A 17,257-nucleotide genomic window follows, 5' to 3' on the forward strand; every position below is an offset into this window, starting at 1 on the left:
CTTTTTCCTTTTCTTTTTAAAAATCCTTACTCATTTTTCTTTCCTTTTTGTTTATATTCCCTACTCTGTTGCTGGTGTTATCTATAGAAAACATAACTGTGTTGAGAAGACCTCTTCCGGTGCAGAAACACACAGGAGTACCATTTCACTCTCCTACAAGTCTCCAGATCTTAGAGATTTTCTATTTCTTGTTTTTATTGGATTTTTTAATTACATTTCAAATGTTATTCCCTTTCCCAGTTTCCTGTCCATAAGCCCCCTATCCCATCCACCCCTCTTCTTCTATAAGGGTGTTCCTTTCCCCATCCACTCCCCCTTCCTGCTTCCCTACCCTGACATTCCCCTACACTGGGAAGTCCAGCCTTGGCAGGACCAAGGACTTCTCCTTAGAGGTTTTTCTGTTGAAAAACTGTTAACCACAATAAATACCTCTATATCTATATCTATATCTATATCTATATCTATATTCTTTTTTTTTTTGGTTCTTTTTTTTTTTCGGAGCTGGGGACCGAACCCAGGGCCTTGCGCTTCCTAGGTAAGCGCTCTACCACTGAGCTAAATCCCCAGCCCCAATATCTATATTCTAAATAGAAAGAAGACAATGTGGCCACAAAACAGAGCCTTAGTAAAGTACCAAAAGCCTTTATAACTTAGCAATGAGTTATAGCTGATGATGTACAACTTAGAACAGAAAAACCATACTCTATCACACTAAGACAGGAGCATTATTGTCCTTGTTTTTAAATGGTGGCATTGGGCTGTTCAGGTATGTGTGACGAAAGCTTACTAACAACACTTGCACTTTCAAAATAGTAAAAATTAACCACATGCCAGATGCTATTGTAATGTCTCAAATGACCTTTAGTGTTCATGGTGATTATGAATTAGTCAATGCCAGGGACTGAATCCAAAGACTAAATAATGTTATGAACGTTGGCATTTTAACAAGCAGCCTGAGTTCCTGGTCATTACACTCTTTTGGCTCTGGAAATCTTGCTTGGCCAGGACTTCTTAAGGATAGGTAGACTTTTGTGAATTCAAGGCTAGCTTGATCTACTCTGTCTCAAACAAACAAACAAACAAACAAACAAACAAACAAACATAAAAAACAACTTAAACAATAAAACCCAAAGTTTCCCTTACCTGTTGATGAGTCTAGGCTAAAGGCATCCAGGAGTCTGGGCAACAATTCTTGTAGTTCCTCATCTTCCAGGTCATTTCTCTTTTCACTGAAGCAATCCATCTCTTTGCCTGGTGTTTGAGTAGGGCTGCTTACTTCAGTAGGAGGAATCTGGAGACTGTCCTGCAGTTCCTCTTGGCGAGCAGATGGGGAACTATGGACTTCCCTTGGCATCTTTTGTGGGTGACTTTGTTTACTAGTGCTCTGAAAAATGATCTCTGGGGATTCAGAGTCTGGTGGAACTTTTCCTGAACTTGCTTGACATTTGTGCTTTCTGTTCACCTTGGCAGAATTAGGAAGAGGTTCCCATTCCGGACTATCCCTAGTGACACTCTTGATGTGGGAAGAGTTACCTCCTCTCCATAAGCCATCGTCTGGTAAAGAATGGACAATCTTCAATACTGTGGTTTGAGGAGAAGAAGGACGAGGTGGTTGCAACATTGCCTGGGTAAAGAAAACCTTCTTTAGGAAGAAATAACTTACTTTCTCCACAAATTCATTACAGTTCAGCATCCCAACTACACTGGCTACATGTTTTGGTTTTGTTTGTTTGTTTGGTTTTATTGTTGTTTGCTTTTCACTCTTGATATTTCAATAATTTTATTTTATGCTGTTACTTCAATATAAATTTAAATGTGTGCAAGACTGGGCCATGCTCAGGTTGTAAAATGTTTCAGGAACAACCCCAAGGAATTTGGAAAGATGCCTAATTCTGAGTATGTCTGGCTCTAAAGGTGTCATAAGGAATTTCTAATAATATACACTCATGGTGATTGACAGGCACAAATTATTACAGTAAAACATGCTTTTAGTGATAGGCCTCAGAGGTGTGTTGTGAGGGACTTCATGAGAAGCTGGAGGCACAAGACTCTAGGGATGTGTTCCACCGTTTTCAAGTTTGGCCCAGGCTCCTCAGGAACCTAAGATTCTTTAGGAGTCTGTAGAATAAAATTATTTCCATACTCATTCTTTAAATTGTATGTCCATTATACTGACATGTACATGGATGGTTCACAACCAGCAATAGGAAGTGGAGAACGCAGGCAACATCAAAACACAAAACTCATAGAAGACTATCATATGCTACCAGTTAAAAAGTAGACACCTTCAGCTGGTCTGCCTAGAACAGCTGACAGAGATGAGGGGCACGTATGATCCCTGGAGCCTGACTGTCTAGCTCTGACCTTGCTCCCGGATTTGGGGGAATTTGAGGGACCCCAAGAGCATCCTTGTTAAAACCTTCAGGGGCACTAAAACTAACCAGCTTGGAGCCATGCCTGACCAGCCAGCCTAGCTGGATCTGCCAGCCACCCCAGCTGGTCTGAATGGAAATACAACCTGCAGAGTAGGGTACAACCGGGACACAGCTTCAGAGTGGGGTCTGCCTGAGGAATAACCAGCAGAGTCTGGTACCCTGACCTCCATTGTCTGGCCCACGGCTCCTTCCACCTTGCTGAGAAGTCCTGCTGCCATCAGGATCATCTAGCCCAAACCAGGAAAAACCAAATGCCTAAAGGACAGTGTGAAAACGGGAGCAACAAGACCAAGGAAATAAGGCACCACCAGAGCCCAGCTATTCTGCCACAACAAGCCCTGGATATCCTAATGAAACTGAAGAACAAGAAGAGGATCTTAAATCCAATCTTATGAAGATGATAGAGTCCTTTAAAGAGGACATGAATAAATCCCTTATGAAAATAATGGAAAATACATTCAAAGGGGAAGAAGCATTAAAACAGGAAACAAATAAATATAAAAAACATACAATCAAACAGGTGAACAATATGAATAAAACTGTCCAGAACCTGCAAAGGGAAATGGGAGAAATAAACAAAATACAAACTAAGGCAATTCTGGAGTTGGAAAAACCTAGGAAAGACATCAGGAATTATAGATGTAAGTATCACCAACAGAATACAGGAGACGGAAGAGGGAATCTCAGGTGTAGAAGATGTGGTAGAAAAAAAAATCAATGCATCAGTCAAAGAAAATGCAAAAATCTAAAGTCATGCCACTTGGGAACACAATGAAAAGACCAAACCTAAAAGTAATAGTATTAGAAGAGGAGGAGGAGGAGGAGGAGGAGGAGGAGGAGGAGGAGGAGGAGGAGCAGCAGCAGCAGCAGCAGCAGCAACAACAGCAACAACAGCAGTAGCAGCAGCAGCAGCAACAACAAGGAGGAGGAGGAAGAGGAGGGGGAAAGGAAATGAGAGAGGGAGGGGGAGGGGAGGAGGAAGAAGAGAGGGAGAGAAGGGGAGGAGGAAGAGAAGAGGGAAGAAAGAAGGAGAAGGAGAAGGAGTCCTAGTTTAAAGGCCCAAAAAACATCTTCAACAAAATTATAGACAAACTTTCCCTAACCTAAGGAAAGAGATGCCCATAAACATACAAGAAGCCTGTAGAACACCAAACAGATTGGATCAGAGAAGAAAATCCTCCTGTGATATAATAATCAAAATACTAAATACACAGAACAAAGCAAGAACTTTAAAAGCAGCAAGGGAAGAAGGCCAAGTAATATATAAAGGCCAACCTATCAGAATTACACCCAATTTCTCATCAGAGATTAAAACTAGAAAGCTAGAAGGCCTGAGCAGAGGTCTTGCAGTTTGAGACCCAGACTACTATACCCACAAAACTTCAATCATCATAAACGGAGAAAACAAGATATTCCATGACAAAACCAAATTCAAATAATAGTTATTCATTAACTAAGCCCAACAGTGGATAACTCTAACCTGATGAGGCTAACTATATCAGAAAAACACAGGAAATAAATAATTTCACACTATTAAAACCAACAGAAGAGAAATTCTCTCTCTCTCCCTCTCTCTCTCTCTCCCTCTCAACCACCACCAACATCAAAATAACAGGAAGTAACAATCCTTAGTCATTAATATCTCTTAACATCAATGAACTCAATTTCCCAGTAAAAAGACACAAGCTAACAAAGTAGGTGGGTAAACAGAGTCCATCGTTCTGCTGTGTATAAGAAGCACATCTCAGCAACACGATAGTCATTACCTAAGTATAAAGGGTTGGGAAAAGGTTTCTAAGCAAATGGACCCAAGAAACAAGCTGGAGTAGCCATTTTTAATATCTAATAAAATAGACTTCCAACTGAAAGTAATCAAAAGAGGCAGGGAAGGACACTTTACATTCATCAAAGGAAAACCTACAAAGAGGATGTATCAATTCTGAACATCTATGCCCCAAATGGAAGGGTGTCACATTTGTAAAAGATACATTACTAAAGCTTAAATCACACATTGAACCCCACACATTAATAATGGGAGATCTCTACACCCCACTCTCACCAATGGAGAGATCATTAAGACAGAAACTAAACACAGAAATAATGAAACTAACAGAGGTTATGATTCAAATAGACCCAACAGATACCACTCCAAATCAAAAGAACATACCTTATCAGCATTTCACTAAACCTTCTCCAAAATTGACCATACAAGTGATCACAAAGAGATACAAGAAGATTGAAATAACCCCGTGCATCTTATCAGATCATGGTTTAAAGCTGGACTTCAACAATAATAGAAAGCCTACATATTCATGGAAACTGAACAGATCTCTACTTAATTATCACTGGGTCAGGGAAGACACAAAGAAATGAAAGACTTCGTAGAATTCAACGCAAATGAGGGTACCAGATACCCAAACTTATGGAACACTATGAAAGCAGTGCTAAGAGGAAAAGTCATAGCACTAAGTGCCCTCATAAAGAAATTGGAAATTTCTCATACTAACGAATTAAAAGTACATCTGACGGCTCTAGGGGAAAAAGAAGCAAACATATCCAGGAAGGGTAGATGGCAGGAAATAATCAAACCCAGGGCTGAAATCAATCAACTAAAAACAAAGAGAACAATTCAAAGAATCAACAAAACTAAGAGCTGGTTCTTTGAGAAAATCAACATGATAGACAAGTTCTTTGCCACACTAACTAAAAGACAGAGAGACAGCAACCAAATTAACAAAATCAAGAATGAGAAGGGAGAGATAAGAACAGACGCTGTGGAAATTCCAAGAATTATTAGGTGTTACTTCAAAAGGCTGTACTCCACAAAATTGGAAAATTTAAATGAAAGGATGATTTTCTAGACAAATACCAATTACCAAAGCTTAATCAAGATTGGGTAAACCATCTGAATAGTCCTATAACCCGTAAGAAAACAGAGGCAGCCATTAAAACACTGCAAGCAACAAACAAACAAACAAACAAACAAACAGCCCTGGATCAGATGGTTTTAGTGCAGAATTCTACCAGACTTTCAAAGAAGAGCTAATACCAACACTCCTCAAACTATTCCACAAAATAGAAACAGAGGAAACACTGCCAAACTCATCCTATGAGGCCACAGTCACCCTGACACCTAGACCACACAAAGATTCAACAAAGACAGAATTTCAAATCAATTTCCCTTATGAACACTGATGCAAAAATACTCAAGAAAATACTTGCAAACTGAATCTAAGAGCACATGAAAGCTGCCATCCACATGATCAAGTAGGCTTCATTTCACTGATGCAGGGATGGTTCATTATACAAAAATCCATCAATATAATCCACTATATAAACTGAAAGAAAAAAAAACAATCATAGCAGCTTTATTTGTAATAGCCAGAAACAGGAAGCACCCCAGATGTCCTTCAACCGGAGAAAATATTGTACATTTACACGATGGAATACTATTCAGTTATTAAAAACAAGGACATCATGAATTTTGTAGGCAAATGGACGGAACTAGAAAATATCATTCTGAGTTAGGTAACGCAGACTAAAACAATATACATGGTTTATACTAACGCATAAGTGGGTATTAGTCAAACAGTTCAGAATACTGATAATACGCCCCACAGACCCAAAGAAGTTAAACAAGAAGGAAGGCCCAAGTGAGGATGTTTGAATCCCACTTAGAAGAGGGAACAAAATAGTCATGGGAGGCAGAGGGAAGGAGGGATCTGGGTGGGAGAGCGAGGGGAGGGTGAGGGAAATAGTCAGGAGGGAGTCACAGAGGGCCAGGAGAATGAATGGAAATGTGCAGCTGCGGAAGGTGGGTGGTAAGGGATGGATCTCCATGAAGTCCCAGAGACCCAGGATGATAAAGGCTCCCAGGAGTCAATAGGGGTAACCTTTACCAAAATGCTCAACAATGGGGATCTGGAACCTGAAGAGACCGCCTTCAGTAGCCATACAGGACCTCCAGTGGAGGGATGGGGCCACTAACCCACCTACAAAACTTTGACCTCAAATTGGCCCCCGCCAAAAGAAATGCGGGGACGCAGATGGAGCAGAGACGGAAGGAATAGCCAATCGGTGACTGCCTATTTTGAGACCCATTCCACGTGCAAGCACCAATGCCTCAGACTATCAACGATGCTATGTTGTGAGCTTGCAGACAGGAGCCTAGCGTGTCAGCCTTCTGAGAGGCTCTCCCCAGCAGTTGACTGAGACAGACGCAGATACTCACAGACAAACAATGGACAGAGGTCAGAGACCCTTATGGAAGAGTTAGGGGAAGGGCTGAAGGCCCTTAAGGAGATGGCAACACCACAGGAAGACCAACAGTGTGAACTAACCTGGATGCCTGGGAGCTCCCAGAGACCGAGGAAGCAACCAAAGAGCCTACACGGGCTGGTCTGAGGCCCCATGTCGCATATGTAACAGAGGGCTGCCTTGTGTGGCCTCAGTGAGGCAGGATGTACCTCTCCTGCAGAGACTTGATGCACCATAGTGATGGGCGGGGGGAAGTGGGGAGGGCTACCCTCTCAGAGGCAAAGGAACTCTATGAGGGGGTAACAGGAGCAGGGGAGCATTTGTGATGTAATAAAATAAATAATAAAAAGAAGACAACTTAACTTAATGTCTCCTGGTATAGCAAAAGATCCAAACTTTCTTAATAATCTGTCTTTTCAGTGTTGTGTGTATCAAAATGGAAAGCACCCACAGAGTATTTCAGATGCGCCCTGAAACACAGGCATCGGCTCTCCCGCCAAGGGAAGACTGGCAGATTGTGTTAGACTGGGACATTAGGCAATAATTTTCTGGGGGGAGAGGGAGGAGAAGAAAAGGAATGTGACACTGCAGAGAAAATGATTAACTCTGTGGTCATTTATAACAGTCGAGGATTCAAGCGATAATTAAAATTTTAGAAAGCTTGTATCTGCCACGGGTGAGCTGGCAAGCCTTTCAATTCTTAAATGTTTCTCTGACAACAACTGGTGGGACTGGATGTGAGTTTTTTTTCTTCTTATCTTCCTTTCCTCAAAAAATAATATTGTATAATGAAATTGGCAGGCTCCAGGAGGCTCAGTCTAGCTCAGTGAGTCAATATTCACCATGTGGCCAATATATATTACAACACGAAACATGGATAGTTCCACTCAGAGAGCAGCGAGAACACTGGGATTTTAATAAAGTCGAGTATGAAACAAACACGGCTTTAGATTTCATAATGCACCTACCCTTTCAAAAACAATTGCTTTTTATGTTTGATGTTGTATCAGTGGATAATACTTTAGTTATGTGAATGGCTACAGCAAGATTTCTTTCTTCTTTTTTTTTAACTGCACCTTTATGCAAATCAACTTAAGTAAACCTCTCCTAAAAGATTGCTTACAGCAAGGAAAGTTCTGCTTTCATAAAGTCCCACATTCTAGAGGTTTAACCAAGTACACAAATCATTGACCCTCTCCCAGGCTCTAAAAATATCCAGTTATTGCTTGAAAATATTCTATATATGTATATATATATATATTGACCAATTTTATATCTCAGTTAATGAATATCCTTTTGAAACACTTCTCAGTCTTTGTTGTTGTTGTTATTGTTGTTATTGACAGGATAAAATAGCAACAGATATAGCTCACAGAGATAAAGCATCCTAGGGAAGTCCTTAACATCTTTTAACAATGTACAAAGAGATCTGAGGCCAAATGCTATGCCGGAGCACTTTGACGGGAGCACTTTGACGGGAGCGCTTTGCTCTACCATTTCCCCTGTGTAGCAAGGCTGCAGTCTGAAAGAGTGTAGAGCTTAGTGGGTGGAAGTGGGAGCAGATTTGGGGAGATGGAGGGGAGTGGTGGGGAAGAGGCTGGTCCAAGCGACGTGTGAGGCTTTGGAAAGCAGCCCTTCTTTGGCCAGGGCAGGGATACTTGAGGTTAGACTTCTAGGTAGTCCAGACAGACAGTAGATCTCCCATTTGTACCTGTAGGTCTCGTCTCATCTGTTGTAGCTTGGTCCACAGGTTATCTTGGTTGATTGTGAGCTCCCGAATCTTTGTTTCAAATCTGCAGTTCTGGTTTTCCTGTAAGGTGTATGTGCCTTGCAATTTGTGCTTGTATCTTTGCAACTGTTTTCTAAGGAACCTGGTATGGAAACAGGTTTGTGTAAGAGCGGAGAATCACACCTACAGTCCAGTGAGAGCTTCCCAGGTCCTCCTGGTGGGCAGCCTGTGCCTTGACTACCATGTCACTCCATCACCACCACTTGCTGCTGTGTCTGTGGGCAGATACCTTTTGTGTTCATTACATATGTCTTACGACTATTTCCCCAGCTTTCACATCTTTAGAGATATTGAACTCACTAGGCCTGTTGGATTACTTTTGACAACATGGTTTAGCACTGACTTACATTTACATATTGCCCTTATTCAGTACTATGTCTAGAAATACCCCATTTGTGAAGGCAATTCACTTAGCATGGAGACCACAGAGAAGGTATACAGCCCACGAGTCACAGATCTGTTCGTTTATACTCTTCCCTTGAGTCTTTTGCCCCTCTAGGTTATAGCTTCAGTCACCTCCTTGCAATCTATGCTAACACATTAATTACACTTTCAACAAGGCTTTCCTTGACTTCCCTTTTACCTCCCTACAAGGCAGAACTCCAACCTCTTTCTGGCCCTGTTTAGATGTTTTTCTTCTTTATTTTTCTGTATACTTTTTCTCTATGTCTAGTTGCTTTTAAATTCAGTAGTGTGAGATTTCAGGTTTTTATCTAGTCTCCAGCCTTAATTTCTGAGCTTACACACTCATATACTTCCTGTTTTATTTATATATTACTAAATTATTTTATTGCACATTGTTTTCCAATTCTGGAAACTCTATCACCACATTCTCTGGTCCTGTCACATAGTAGGTATGGAATTAACATGATCTTGTTCTTAACCAGTCCTATTGGCATTTTAACATTTATGGTGAACAGTGACATTCTTCCATATGAGAGCATATTTGAAATTCCTAAGTGTCATAATGCCTGGAAAAGGTCTTGAAATAAAGTTTAAGCTCTCACACAAAGCAGGTGTCTTTAAATAGTCACCTTTAAACCTCTAGTCACAAGGAAGCCTGACCCAAAAATCCTAATTATAGTTAGAGTGCCAGGCATTTTATATGGTGGATTTTTCAGAATGGAGTTAGTCCGGGGGTTACATAACTCAGAGGTGTGTAGAAAGGCTGTCAATCCCACAGTGTTTCACTAAGCATGACTGACAATCTCTCTTTTTTGTCCCATGTGCTCCAAACCTTACATCCTTTCCTCCTTTCTGGCCTATCCACCATGTTTAGACAGCTGAAGTATCCTCATTCTTCAATAGCCCAGGGGAAACCAAGCCAAGCCTTATCAGAAACAGTTTTCTTTCTTTCTTTCTTTCTTTCTTTCTTTCTTTCTTTCTTTCTTTCTTCCTTCCTTTCTCTCTCTCTTTCTTTCTTTCTTCCTTTCTCTCTCTCTCTCTCTCTCTCTCTCTCTCTCTCTTTTTCTTTCTTTTTGTTGTTTGTTTTGTTTCATTTTGTTTAACAAGATCTCACCATGTAGCTGCCTAGAACTCCCTAAGTAGACCAGGTTGGCTTTGAACTCAAGAGATCTCCTTGTCTGTCTCTCAGGAGTGCTGGAATTAAAGGTATGTGTCAGTACACCTGGCTCTCCAGTTTTTATTTTATGGGGAGAATCCTCATAAAGTGCCCCCACTAGCTATAATTTACCTGGTACAAGTATTTCCAGGAGTTTGAACCCTGCTGCTTTCCAAGCAAATCTATGATACCAAGTTCATATTACCTGAGAAATAATTCCTTCCACATGACCTAGGATCTGCCCTTTTAAAGTTTCTTATTTGCTTTCTATTACCAAGAACCCTGAATTCTGTGTGTGAGGCCTTGGAAGGGGCCCGAATGCTCCCGGAAAGGGCACATGCTATGTAGTGAAACACAATGTCATTGAGTCCCCAGATACTGAAGACTAAGGAGTTGTCACTAAGCAACTGGATGACACTCTTCCAATGTCTGATCAGAGATGTAGTCAGGGCCCTGTTACCAGGGACTTCATGCTGCCTGTTACTAAGCTTACTGTCCATCGCAGCCGCTTCTGCTGTTTCCTGAGAGCCTGGGCCTCCAGCTGTTCGGATTCTTTTCAATCCCTTGAAGTTATGTCTTTAGTGATTATTCTACTGTTTCAGGAATTAAATGTTAGTAATCCTAAGTTCAACCTATTACCGGTGCCTTTTATACCACATCACACATACATCTGAGCTGTGTGCTTGTACAGTTTCATACAAACCATCAATAAAAACGCTGATGCACACAGCCAAAATGGAGCCTCTGGTTTTCATTTCCTTAATTAAATCTGTCTGATACTTTGGTGCGTTTTGTAGTGATAAATATTTTATTAGGTTACAAATGGTATATGCAGCAGATATGGACTACATACATGGAATAACATAGCTTTAAAATTATTTTTGAAAAACTTCAAGATTTATTTATTTATTTATTTTGAGACCGAGTCTCGCTATGTAGCCCTGATGTAGACCAGACTGGCCTCAACCTTACGGAGATGCACCTGCCTCTGTTCCTGAGTGCTGGAATTAAAGGCATGCAACACTATGCCTGGCAAGAATTTGTGTGTGTGTGTGTGTGTGTGTGTGTGTGTGTGTGTGTGTGTGTGTGTGTGGTGAGCATGTGGAAGTCATAGGCAACTTGCAGGAATCAATTCTCTCCTTCCAACAAGCAGGTCCTAAGGATCAAAATCAGGTCAGCATGCTTATGTGGCAAGTATGTTGTCAATTGAGACATCTACCCAGCCCCTCTTACCCTCCTTTCAAGTAATGGGATCAAGGATAAAACTGTTCTATACCCAGTTAGATGATATTTGTTATGCCTCACTACTCACTCAGCATTAAGTTGCCTTTGAAAAAACTTCATATTGAAATATAGGATTTCCTTACTTAAATAATTTCTTCCAATAAAAAAAGGGGGAGCTTCATTTTTTTCTACAGAAATGTCTCTATAAAAGCTCAGGGCAGAGCTCCTGGCTTGTTTCAGCCGCTGTCACATATCAACACGGGGATCCTGTCTTCTCAGATATCTACATGTGGCTCTTACCTTCTTTCCCTGTGCAGAGCGTTGACAGAGTCACGAGTCCTCCACAGCTCATTCTTAATGTTGACTACGGTCTAGAGAAGCAAGAAATTGGGAAGATGAGTTTTTTAGTCTGAACTTAAGCACATTTAAAGAATTGTCATATGGGCCTGATAATGATGTATTGTTTTTCAAAATAAAATACAACATTTTACAAACTTGCTGATGCTTAGATTTATGTCTAAGAACAATGATGCAAATATTAATGTATGAAAAGTATAGTTGTGCAGCCTAATTTACAAAGTTAATTATATATTAATATTACTACACTATAATATGTTCACATATTAATATAAAATACTAAAGGGTAAGTCACAACAGTCTTCTGCCCCCATAAGCTGCCTCTCTGAACAGCTACTTCTAGAGTCATCCACAGAACACGCTTGGGTCCTTTTCTGTCTTTGATCTAAGCTTCTTCCTTTTCCTTCGATGCTTTGCTTCATCTTTGCTCATTGCCTCCTACCTGGATGTCTCCTGACAGTCATTACTTCCCGTTGAATTCCCCAAGTCTTTTGAATGAATGAGGGTGGCTCTACTCTTCTTTAGGATTTCCTCACTGAACTTTCTCATGTCACACTCTGCTTCCTGAGCTGCCACATGAGGATTTCTGGCGACCCAGCTCAGCTTGGTTCAACTTCCACCCATGGTCAAGACACGGATTTCCCCATTTTACACTTCTAGACAACCGTGGCTTTACTCTAAAGCTTCCTCTCCTCTTGCAAGTGACCCAGAGAGGGCCTGGGCCCAGAGAAACACTGTTTAGATGATCAAAGGTGGGCACAGGGGTAGAAAAGCAAAGGGGCCACAGAAAGAGGAGAGTGAGCTGCATACACATGTACAGTCACCTTTCTTGTTGGTGTAGACACTCTGTTGCTTCTGAGTGACAGGCCGTTATTTTCATTTAAATATTCAAGCATAGCTTTACAGTAATGACCTTTATGTTTTTAATGTAAAAAACTGTGAAGATTTTTTCCATCTATAGTATCATATAAAACATTTTTTTCTGTAATTGATAAACATTTTACGTTTCTGTATGTAAATATACAATGATGCTCACAGGCTAGATACCAAAGTTTATTGAGTCATTCTCCATTAAAGAATTAATGCTTTTTAATTTTAAAAACTTTTATTATTGATTAATTTTTTTTATTACTTACAGAGAATGGGGCATGTGTGCACAGTGCCTGTGTGGAGGTCAGAAGACCAGCTCCTGGTATTGAACTCAGGCTGTTTAGCTTATATGGCAAGTACCTTGTCCCACTGAACCACTTTCTGAGCACCTTAGGTTGTTTCCAATTGTTTAGAATTAGATGCAGTAAATAAAAGTGTATGGCTTTCTTGTACATGTGTGAAAGGCTTTTGGGTTGTCAATTCAATAGAGTTAGGCCTACACATACATGTATACACACCTTCTCACATACAAATGTAGAGGAAAAGGACTGTCCCATGCAGGTCACCCCTGGGGAAGTAGGGACAGAGGTCCTATGGCTGAAAGGAGCTAAACACCTGGTTCCAAGCCTTTCGGCACTGGTGGGTACACCCCTCACTCTCCAGCATGGTTCTACTTAGCACAGCTGTCTCCTAGAAACTAATCTTTTCCCTTGATTACTAAACTTATTAAAAATGTTATAAATAATCACCCCCTGATGGCCCCCTGAAGATCAGACTACCTCAGCGATGAACATTTTGATATTCTTCTAGAAGAATAATTATTTCACAGCAGCATAAAAAATAACAAAAAATTGGAAGAAATGGGTGGGTGGTAGTATATGGGCCAAAGTTGTTCTTATGTAAAATAAATAAGTCCTAGACATCCGCCCCATCATCAGAGAGTAGCGTTTAATGTTACACATTCTTATCTCCCATACTAGTAATAGCAACACATCCAAGAACAATAACAGTAATGGGGCTGAGAGGAAGCTTTAGGAGATGATGGACAGATGTTGGGCATTTTATGGCCAGGATGTGGTCATGGTTTCATGGGCATATATCTGTGCATACACTCCACGGTGGTACCAATTAAATATGTGTCACTTTTAATATGTCACTCATACTTCAATTGTAGGTGCCGTATTTTAAACTTCAGACTCACACTTTGCTTGTATTACAAAAATCATTCTAAATAAACCACAAATGCACTACAAGTGTAAGACTGAATAGAGAAAGTACAAACTAGAACCAAGTAAGGAGGGTGGGAGACATAGCAGGCTTCTTTTAATCCCCATCAGGGAAAAACATAAGTCACTGTTATAAGCGTGAATGCTAAAAATAAAACACACTTAAGGAATCATTTGATTTTCTCCTGGAGAGCTGAAACTATAAGAAACTAGAAAGAAAAAAAATCCATAAAGCAAGTCATTCTATTCCAAAGGAAGCAAGGTTTTCTTCTGCCGAGCTGGAAGGGGCAGAGTTCAAATATCGTGACATCAAAGTGAGACTCCAGAGGGGGGATGGGAGGGACAAAATATAATGCCTTCTAAAGTATTTGAGGGAGGGTTGTTTCACTCAAGTTGAGAAAAATAAAAGCAAGTGAAATGATATTTTACTTTCTTGTAAATTGGCAGAATTAAAATGTGGCAAGAGTTCATTTTAGCTTTAGCCAAGTTTCAGTGAGCTAGGAGTTGGATTTGCTGGGTGTATGAGCTGGCGTAACTTTCTGAAAGGCAATTTTACAATAAGCAATGATGAACTTTAAGCATATTTTCAATAACCTTTTTTGGTAATCCTACTTTAGAAATGTACTGTAGGGAGACAATAGGGTAAACTGTACATAAAGAATAATGAAAGGAAGTTTTAAAAGTAAATTTTAAATTACAGTAAAAATTGGAAGCAACCTAAATGTCAAAAAAGCGAGTTAAATGAATAGCATTCTGTCTATTTAAATAACTATGCAGATGTTTTTGAGGAATTCTGACAATGGAAAAATGTTCACAATATAATTTACATTGACACTTTGACAGTTTAATCAGTACATCTCAAAGTACGGTCTAAATGAAAATATTCAAAGGGAGTGAAGCTTATTGAAATGTTAATGATGCGTACACATAGATTATTTTCATTTTTTACTTATTTTTCCAAATTTTATGTAACAACTGTATGGCCCAGGGAGAGAGTGGGCATGGTAGTTTACACCTGTATTCCTGGTACTCTGGAGGCAGAAGCCCAAGGGTTGATCTGGTTTTAGTCCAGTTTGGGCTAAAAAGAGAGACCATGTCTCAAAAGACAAACAGAAACATGTACTAGTTTATGATTGGAAACATGGCTCCATAGTTTTCATCGATTACATCGGTCTGGGATTACATCGGTCTGGGATTACATCGGTCTGGGATTACATCGGTCTGGGATTACATCGGTCTGGGACTAGTTAGTTTTACAAGGCTTGATGCTTGCTTACAGAGTGGATGCTCTGCTTCTCTCTGGCTCCCCTCTCTTCTGGGCTCAGCTGGCGATGCGGGCTGTCAATTGCTTGCAGAGCAGGTGATGACCTTTGGCACAGGAATCTGGTGCGTTCTGTGGCTGCTGTTTCTACTGCTCCGGCTGAGCTTGCATACACTGGGGTTTTAGGGCCTTTATATTGAATGCAAAGCCTGTTAGAAAGCAGACTTTCGTAAGATGTTGGGGCAATTCTTAATGATTAAGTATGACATCAATTTTTTTCTGAAAATATATTTTTAAAAGATTTATTTGTGTGTGCATGCACTCACATGTGTGGGCATGTATGCCATTTGTGTGTGCCCAAGGAGCCCAGAAGATGCCCTGAGGCTCAAATTACAGGTACTTGTGAGCTATCCAATGAGAGTACTGGGAATTGAACTTGGGTCTTCTGGAAAAGCAACAAGCACTCTTAACGACTGAACTATCTCTCCAGCCCCATCCCCCTTTCTGATTGAAAATGTTAATGAAGTTAGATGTCAAGGTCATTGTCTTTTCAAATAGCAATGATGTGGTCCCACTTCCCACTTCTCCTCTGTGTTCTTTTCCAGCAGACTGTCCAGTTAGTAGAGAGTTAGTCAGCTGAAAATGGAAATGGAAATTCCATGTTCCCTTCTCCATGCCAATCTAGATATAAAAATACTAAGAAAGTCAATGATAATGATTCATGGGTCATCTTGTCCAGGTCAGAGACCAGGGTTTCAAAGCATGGGTGGGTGCTTGTTATGTCATATCTGAAGGAGCACAGATGACTGTACGGTTAGGAATACTTGATTGTACAGAGTTCCATTTAGTTTTATTCAAAATTATTTTGGAAGCATTTTACCATCTTTGGTTACTACAGTTGAGCAAAAGAAGAAAACATTAAAAGAGCAGGGAATTGTCTGCTCACAAAGACTTCACATTTAAGAAAGAGATTAATTCTGTTGCTTTTTGTAGACTGTGATAATGACTTTAAGACACAATGAGAAAATATGAAAAGTAATTGTTCTGTAGCTAGCCACTTCTGCAAGGAGGTGGGTGTATAATGCTGGAGAGAGCAACATGTTTTCGGAGTGGCACAGTCAATCCTTGTCTCATCAGATAATTTTAACACTTTGGGATTATTCTATTGTCTCAGTTCTGAAATTTATAACAAAATACCATATACAGCACACATTAAATAGCAAAATTCATTTTCTTTTATATGTCTAGAGGTTAGAAGTTTGAGATGAGGCCCAGCTCCCTCCACACTCCACCCACACCCAGAGACAGCTTGACCCCAGGAATTCTGGTATCAGTAGCTCAAAGTTGAATCTCAACTCCCATCCCCCTGCCCCAATACCTACTCTAACTTGGATCTGCCCACCCCCAGCCCAGAAGACACAGGACCTCCTGCCCTGCCAGAGGTACACCTTCCTTCTGGTTTCCAACTATGCCCGGGGGTGGGGGGCAAGATCCTGTGCTCTAGCACCCCACCCCACCCACACCCAGAGTAAGCTTGACTTCCAGGAGGTCTGACACAAGCAGGCTCACAGATCAAGTGCTCCAGATCCCCTCCCATGCCCAGAGACAGCCTGACACAAGGAGGCACAACATAACCAGGCTCATAGGAGGTACAAGCTCCAGTCAGAAACAGCAAGACTAGTTAACACCAGAGATGACCAGATGGTGAGAGGCAAACCCAAGAACATGAGCAACAGAAACCAAGGCCACTTGGCATCATCAGAACCCAATTCTCCCACCAAAGCAACCCCGGGATACCTTAACACACCAGAAAAGCACGATTCTGATCTAAGATCCCATTTCATGAAGATGATAGAGGACCTTAAGGAGGACATAAATAATTTCCTTAAACAAATACAGGAGAACACAGGTAAAGAGGTGGAAGCTCTTAAAGAGGAAACACATAAATCCTATAAAGAAATAAAGGAAAACAGAAACAGGTGAAGGAATTGAACAAAACCATGGTCTAAAAAAAGAAATAGAAACAATAAAGAAATCACAAAAGGAGACAACTATGGAGGTAGAAAACCTAGGAAAGAGATCAGGAGTCACAGATGCAAGCATCACCAACAGAATAAAAGAGAATCTCAGGCATAGAAGATAGCATATACAACAATCAAAGAAAGTGAAAAACATCCAGGAACTTCAGGACACAATAAAAAGACCAAACCTAAGAATAATAGGTATAGAAGAGAGTGAAGATTTGGTAATCTTTGGTAAAGGGCCAGTAAACATCTT

At 40.6% G+C, this 17,257-nt stretch overlaps 1 protein-coding gene across 1 annotated transcript in view; it reads right to left on the reverse strand.

The window, feature by feature from the left end:
- Dytn (dystrotelin) overlaps nucleotides 1-17,257 on the reverse strand; it is a 61,145-nt gene that overhangs the window by 8,674 nt on the left and 35,214 nt on the right. The window contains 5 exon segments of the mRNA XM_087569114.1: nucleotides 1,144-1,624; nucleotides 8,404-8,563; nucleotides 11,567-11,637; nucleotides 12,864-12,870; nucleotides 15,046-15,189. Of these exon segments, the coding sequence (XP_087425240.1) occupies nucleotides 1,144-1,624; nucleotides 8,404-8,563; nucleotides 11,567-11,637; nucleotides 12,864-12,870; nucleotides 15,046-15,189 (863 nt within the window).

The sequence above is a fragment of the Rattus norvegicus genome, chromosome 9, assembly GCF_021556685.1.
Source record: "Rattus norvegicus strain SHRSP/BbbUtx chromosome 9, alternate assembly SHRSP_T2T, whole genome shotgun sequence".
Taxonomy (NCBI): domain Eukaryota; kingdom Metazoa; phylum Chordata; class Mammalia; order Rodentia; family Muridae; genus Rattus; species Rattus norvegicus.